Raw genomic sequence first — 7742 nt, 5'->3', positions numbered from 1 at the left:
CGAAAATGGCTCATCTTAAAACATAGCTATGCTGTAGTGGACTCTCGGTGGGGTGCGTGTGACGATCAGAAATGTGGTTATTTTTTTCGTTTTATTTGACAGTTTTTTTTCTGACGAATGTGCTCCTTGGGTTAATGAAGCATTTGTATTTCCGACGGTCCATGAACTGTCCATTGTCTGTTGTAACGTCGTACCCTCCTGATGAATGGCTTTTCCGTTTGATGTAAGCCTTTCCGATCACGAGACGTTATTTTGACTTGTACTCAAAATTGCTGTAACGTCTAATTATGTTTATGGCTGGCTGGTTTCACCTTAACGCCACGAAATTGCCCGCGTTTTTATAAAATAGCACAAGGTTACGCGAGTTGGCTGGTTAGCTAGCTAACTAGCAAGATAGCTCCTAGCATTTTCGTAATTGTTTGAGAATCCATCACTTAATTGGATATATGTATACAAATATTTTTGGGAGATATCGATTAAGAGTAATTTTGATGCAAAATGGACCTTAATTTTTATTCTGGACTTCCTGACGGTTGTTCTCAAAATGTTGATTCTGAGTTTTTGGACAACCAAGCATATGGCGGATACACCGAAGGAAATAAGGTAACCTTTCTTTTCTAAAACAAGCCAGGGGCTGGGGGGACGCAATTAAATAAACGCCCATGTCTCAAATGTGTCATTTAATGCTAACCATGTGTTTCAGTTTTCAGAAGGCAGCGACAGTTATCTAACTCTAGGTGGTGGCGCTCATCACTTTTTGTCCGCTGAGGTAACTGAATACTAATGTTTCACTTTGGATGATATAAGACAATATAGTGATATGGGAAGCTGTTTAAGCATTCGATATACCTAATATCCATATTGTGGCCCATGTACTTTTTAGCCCCAAGGCCAAAAAAGAAACATGACTATTGCGACAGTCATTCCTCATCACGGTAGTCATTCTACTAGCAAACCTTGCACCAAAAACGTGGTATTAAGGGCAGCAATTTAAAGCTCAAACGGCTTTCCAAAATGGGTACAATTTCTGACAGCCAAACACCTGTTTTCTTCTCACCTAACAGCAGACTTTCCACACCCCCAGCCTCGGAGATGAGGTTTTTGAGATTCCCCCTATCTCACTCGACCCAGATACGTCGTTAGGTATTCCTGAAGCAGTGTCTCACTTTGAGATGACAGACGGGTCCGGTGGCGCCGTCGGACCTTCGGGATCTCGTAACCTGGTTAACAACTTGGTGGTGGAAGCTAATGATCCGTCTTTTGCATCCACCTTTGTGAATACCGGCTCCCAAGGACTGGAGCATCTCAACATGGGGGCCATGGCTCAGGAAAATGGAGGAGCCCTTCTTAGTTCCTCATCTTTGGTATGTGTTCCACCCCCTGAAAACTCGATGTACTTGAGATGAGGATTGTACCCATTGGGCGGTGGTGGACTATGTGTTCCCATAGCTGGAATCTTAACCAACTGAGTGCACCTCTTGCATGTATCTGTGCCATGAATATTGTCTAGAGCAGTTCAGAACCAATGTTTCTCAAATAACATGGCAAAAATAATAATACATGTGATAATAAATAAAACGGATTACTACAGATTGAACTAATACTGCTCTTTTCTCCCTTTTTTCCCTAAAATCTATCCTCAGGAGATGGGTAACAGCGGCAGCTCCCATTTTGAGAGCTCATCCCCAATGACTATCGATGTTCAACTGGCCAACATCGCCCATGGGCTATTAGGAAGCGGTCAGCTGTCTACCATTAACCAGACGGAGTTAGCGTTGGGTCTGGGAGGGGATTGCATGGGACCTCCAGTTGCGACCTCGGAACTGCCGCTGTCTGCGACACCTTCTCCTGGTGGCTCCTTGCAAGATGAGGACATGGAGGATTTTAAGGTGAAAGATCTAACTTTGAAAGGCACTTATAAATGAAATGTATTATTATTATTATTATTATTATTATTATTATTATTATTATTATTATTATTATCATTGTCATTGTTATGGACACAGACATTGCCGCCAATTCACACCTTTTACGTTTTTGCAGAACTAGCCCTCATTTGTCTGTGTAGGCTCTCAGTTGCACAGGAGTGGTCCATTGATGAAAAGGTTTCTTCAGCCGTCATCTGTATTTCTTTGAAGGTGTTGGACGTTTCGCTCCTTGTCCGAAGAGCTTCGTCAGAGAAAGACGTACAGATGACGGCTGAAAAAACCTTTTAATCAATAGCCCTCATTTGAGTCATTTATAAAATTCAGGGTTATCTTGAGATATTCATTTAGATGTCCAATGATCGTTATGATCCGTCACAAGTTGGAATACATTCAGAAGAATAAAGTTTTAGTGTGGGACAGAGGCACATCTATGGATGAGGCGCCACAATCCAAAATGGATGATGGTATCCTACACAGTGTTTTAATTCATTTTAGTTTACTAAACATGTCTAACTTTTAAATATAAGACATGCATATTTGTATTGTGTCTCCTTCAATATCACCTTGATTTTTTCTCACAACTAAACTACACTCTCTAATGTGTCTTTGTCACAGAGGAGTGTGTTGGTGGACCCTCCCATGTCTCTCTCCTCCTCCTCCTCCTCCTCCTCCTCAGTGCTATCCCATCCAGCTGTCCAGTCCTCCGTCTCCCTGGCAACTTCCAAAAGAGCCTCCGGGACACCAACCCCATTGGCGACGGTCACTAAACCGAGCAAGCCGAAGAAAGACCCCAATGAGCCGCAAAAGCCAGTTTCTGCCTACGCTCTTTTTTTCCGTGACACCCAAGCGGCCATCAAGGGCCAGAATCCAAATGCTTCTTTTGGAGAGGTGTCCAAAATTGTGGCTTCCATGTGGGACAGCCTGGCTGAGGAACAGAAACAGGTGTGTGCAGGCGCTTTGTAATCATCTGTCCAGACGCTCCCCACCTTATGAACGAGATACGTTCTGAGCTGTCGTTCATGTCGTAAAGTCAATTTTGTTCGTACGTTGCTTCAATGCTATATTTTGTATGGAATGTATGTCTAAGTCAAACACTGAACAGGGAAGTGCAGGGTGACCCAAAAAGATGCATACCCATGAAAATTTCAATTGTGGCTTTGATTAAAAAGCTATGTATTTCAAATTATAACCACACATTATTCAGTTTATGGAAGATCATTCACAAGAGTTTCAGCTATTCCTCTCAATTTGTAGTCAATTTCTGGCTTTCCCGGGATGTCTTCCAAATGTCCACCATTTCGTTGCAAGCAAGCCTGTACTCGTCTGACAAAGTTGTCAATCACTTTTACACACTCCTCTTTTGGGAGGGTGACCCAAAAACATGCATGTGTCCTACTGAGTCCCTTACTGCAGCAATGTTTTCTCCCGGGTTTGCTTTCAACGAAATGGTAGTACGGCGATATGTATCCTTGGGTCCCCAGTAGGCCATTATTGAAACTGCTGGCACATAATTACTGTATTGCGTGCCAGCAGCCATTACTTTTTGTTATGCACTGTGTCCTCCTGGAGCGTCAACTGGGAAGAGGGATTTCCCTCCTGCCCACAAACTCTGCATAGCCAATCGTAAGCGAGATCGGCCGGAAAAAGGCGCGCAATACAAAATCTGACTGACTTGTTCGAACATTTTTCGACAGAGTGATACCTCGGTTTACGAACCCCTTGGCTTTCGGTTACAGCCACGTGATTGGCCAAGAATGCAGCAGTGGGGGGGGGGGGGTTTACAGAAAGAAAGAGAGTGAAGCCATTCTCCCAAAAAATGGCTATCGACATTTTTTTTGTCTTCTACTCCCCGCCCCCAGTCTTCGGTTAAAGCCATGTGATTGGTCAAGAACGGAGCAGTGAGGGGAGGTGGTTTAAACATTAAAGAGACAGGCAGATGGCAGTGAGTCTCAACTTTGATAGTTCAAAGGCAGAGTGTAGACTGCAAGGTTAAAATATCCCATCAATCAGGCTCCACAAATAACCCGCACAAGCCATCTGTACAAAAAGCTATCAACCAAGCTAAACAGAACACAATTGATGAGGAACTAAGTAAAATGATCGCAGAGAAAGCACCTACAAGGGATCATTCCTCAAGATGGTGAAAGAGGAAGGCTACATAACCTCAACAAGTGTTTAATGCTGATGAAACGATCCATCCATCAAGCCATCAACGACATCACAAAGGTCAATAAAACAACTTTATTATACCGTGCAGTTTATTTCCTCAATTACAATACCGTAGCACATTTTTGATACATAAAAAAAGTATATTTTGTGTAGTTTTAAGGCTTAGAAAATTTGAAAGTAGAAAATTCTGTTTTATGGGCACCTGGGAACGGATATTGTCATTTTAATGGTTTCCTATGGGAAATTAATTTTTGGGATAGACACTTTTTGCCGTACACACTGTCTGGGAACCAATTAAGTTTGTAAGCCAAGGTATCACTGTACTGTATCCCCAACTTACGAACTTGAATGTTCGTAAATTGGGGAGCGTCTGTATTATTCTGTAGCGATATAACAAACACAAGAAGTCATTGTACAAATGAAGTTCAATTGTATGAACGCACCTAACTCACTGGTTTCTTTTAGGTGTATAAGAAAAAGACCGACGCTGCCAAAAAGGAGTATTTAAAAGCTCTGGCCGCTTATCGAGCGAGTCAAATCTCACAGGTAAGATTGATTCCTCTGTCATAAAATTGGCACTTGCTAATTTTCCCGTCTGCTCTCACGCCTCAGTCCGCCTGCGAGGTGGTCGCGGCCGCACCTTCCCCCCCTCGGCCTGAAGTCAGCCAAGCTCCTGCGCCCGCCCCGCCTGTGAGTCCTCAGGTTGTCCGCCCAGCGACTAATGTTGAAGAAAACACCATCACCAACATCTGTGCCTCCAACATCATTCTGGACATCCCCGAGAGGGCAACTCGTTCCCGCACGGGCGCAACAAAAACCGCAGCAGCCCCGACAGCAGGCCCTGCAGCCGCCCCGGCGTCACCTCCCGCCCCCGCCGCGGTCCAACCGACCCAATCCATCACCAAAATCCTCATCCCCAAACACATGCTTCAGGCAGGGGGCCAATTTGTCACCCTTCTACCCGGCGGCATCCACTCCTTGCAGCCCACCTTCGTGGTATCCAGCGCCCCTCGCCAGCCGCCACCCCTGCAGCAGATGCAGAACGCCCCGCCGCCACCGCCGCTCCAACAAATGGCGCCAGCGCCGCCTCGCTTACTCCAGGCCAAGCCTCGGGAGGGTGCGAGTGCCACAGGGCTCCCCGTGACCATCACGGCCGCCCCGCCGCCTCCGCTTCAGATCAAAATAGTTCCCGCCTCTTTGCAGAGAAAAGACACGCAGACCATCATCATCCCCACCACCGCTGCAGCGGCGCCAACGGTTTCGGCGTCCGCGCTCACGTTGAAGGTGGTGAGAGCTGCTCTCTCGGCCGGTCGGCATGATGACGAGGTGGTCTCGGAGGTGCTGCCTTCAGAAGAGGTGCTTCTTCCTTTTGGTGGGGGGTGTCGCGTTGATTGACATGTTAATTGACGTATTTTCCGCATGGTAAGGCGCACCTAAAAGCCTTATATTTTTTCAAAAGATGAAAAGGTTTCTTTGGCCGTCATCTGTACTTCTTTGAAGGTGTCTGACGTTTCGCTCCTCATCCAAAGAGCTTCGTCAGCAAACTAAAGTTGTGCTGGTAACTTTGACTTACCAGTACAACTTTAGTTCACTGCTGGTTGGATGGACCACTCCTGTACGATTAAGAGCCTCAACAGACGTATTTTTTCAAAAGCTAACGGTGCGCCTTATAATCCAGGACGCCTTATATATGGAAAAAGTTTTAAAATGTTAATGCGGTGTGCCTTATAGTCCAGAAAATATCTTAACTCGGTCTGACCTCCGGTAATGTTTTTCCTTCCCACGAGGGGCCAGTATTTGCCTGCCCCAATGTAAAGCTCATATAACTCCAGACCCATATAATTTAGGATTTAACTCTTTTTTTTTTTCTGATGAAAGAATAGAGTGTAACGCTATGTTGAATGTTTATGTAGTCCTGAAACGCAATATTCTGTGGGTCCTGGAATTTGAGTGAAAATGACAAAAACCCTGGCACTGGAGTAAACTTTTCGTCCATGGATGCTACAGCTGCGTGTTTGCTTTCAACATTTAGCTTGTCGTTGGTCCACTACTGAAAAGGACGCTTTGATCCTCTCCTCTTTCATTTAGAACTACTTCATCTCAAAAAGAGGGTACAGAAAGTGCTAAAGAATGCATGACTCTGTCTTTGTGTTGTCATTATTTCTTTTTTATTTTTTTTACTTTGTTGCTTCTGGGTTTAGTGAACGCTGGCGCGTGTGGCTGCCGCTGCTCACCCGCAGAAAAAATATCCTGTGACTGTAAAGTGTCCTTGAGAGTTTTGAAAGGCGCTTATGAATGAAAATTATTATTATTATTAAGACATTTTTGCACATCGTTTGTTAGTGAATGTGTTAATTGCCAAGTGTGGTTGATGCACGATTAGTACTTTTATGATACAGGGCAGTGTTATGCATATTGGGTTTACTCTGAAAGGTCACCCAACTGCCACATTTGCGTCCCACATTTCAGGATGAGATGGAGGTAAGCGAGCCGTGCGAGGGTTCGGCTGCACCGTGCGTGTGCGTGAGGTCCGGCTGCACAAACCCAGCAGTGGAGAGTGACGATTGGGACAAGGAATATTGCAGTAACGAGTGTGTGGCTTCTCACTGCAGGTGAGTTTGCGATTCAGCAACACGACAGCGACAAAATTTGCGTTAGTTGTGAGCAACTCATTCAAACATACTGCCATTTTTTTGGGTTTGTTTTCTGCAGTGATATTTTCAAAGCGTGGTGCTCCATCAGAAACCAGACGATGGGAACGGTGAAATAAATGCCAACCCTGCAAGAATCTTAACTATCATTGTACTGCGACTTGTTACTGTTAAAGCCTGGCATTTCGCTTTGTTCTTGAAACTCATAAATAGGAATACGGCCTCTGGGTCAGGCGTTGGTATTTATCGGTAACATCCAATGTTGTTTTTGCGTTACTTGAATAATGATGTCTTGAAAAGCTATTGCTAAGTCTTGCTCTGAAGAAGATGAAACATTTTGCTCTCAGTAGTTGATGAAAGTTACTTGTTGTTGTTTACTTGGACGTCTGGAAATGCCTCCATTGGTAAATAAGGAAGTTTTGCTGTTCTCTTACTGCAGTCAGACATTTGCTGCCAATTAATGCTGTCTATATATTTTTATAATCTGTTAGCGCAATATAAATACACATGCAAAGTGTGTTTTGACCAAGGACATTTGTTTCAAATGGAGCCCTTTGATTAGATGTGAAAAGTAGTGCTGTCCTTTTGGATTTCATATGGGAACATTCGTGCAAAATGGCAACAAAAAAGCAGATGTGTTATTTTCATGCTCCTTTTACACGTCCAAATAGTCAAATGTACAGGAAAAGTGAAAATAAAGAATTGTGAACTCATTATTGTTGCCGTATATTTAAAGTGTGGCTTGCTTGAGTGCACCCGCGTTAACGGAAAAAAAATACTGTCACTTTTTTCAAGAAAAAGAATTCCGGCGAGAAAAGCTGAAAGATCCAATCTTGAATGGACGACTACTGTCACTTCCAAATAACTGACATTTCTGTGATTAACTCATTCACGAATTTTTTCGAGAGTTGAAAATATGACGTGGAGCGCCATTACCGATTTGTTCGGGTTTTGTTTTTGTTTTTTTTTTTCATGCTTGGGTGCCGATAGTGTT

At 44.0% G+C, this 7742-nt stretch overlaps 1 protein-coding gene across 2 annotated transcripts; it reads left to right on the top strand.

Moving 5' to 3' along the window:
- Window positions 1–3: 3 nt before the first annotated feature.
- Window positions 4–7462, top strand: tox4a (TOX high mobility group box family member 4 a). 2 transcript variants are annotated; one of them, XM_089007695.1, is made up of 9 exons: window positions 4–603; window positions 704–769; window positions 1068–1364; window positions 1644–1889; window positions 2544–2870; window positions 4563–4643; window positions 4710–5453; window positions 6567–6709; window positions 6810–7462. In XM_089007695.1, the coding sequence occupies exons 1-9, from the start codon at window positions 499–501 to the stop codon at window positions 6865–6867; spliced, it is 2067 nt and encodes a 688-aa protein (XP_088863821.1). In that variant the 5' UTR covers window positions 4–498; the 3' UTR covers window positions 6868–7462. The 2 variants fall into 2 exon arrangements, with proteins under 2 accessions (XP_088863821.1, XP_088863819.1); XM_089007693.1 differs by having other exon boundaries at window positions 1065–1364.
- The last annotated feature ends 280 nt before the right edge of the window (window positions 7463–7742 follow it).

The sequence above is a fragment of the Hippocampus bargibanti genome, linkage group LG11 (assembly GCF_051943395.1).
Source record: "Hippocampus bargibanti isolate YZ-2025 linkage group LG11, ASM5194339v1, whole genome shotgun sequence".
Lineage (NCBI taxonomy): Eukaryota > Metazoa > Chordata > Actinopteri > Syngnathiformes > Syngnathidae > Hippocampus > Hippocampus bargibanti.
Note: the sequence above shows the minus strand (reverse complement) of the source record. Positions and strands in the feature narration are given on the sequence as shown.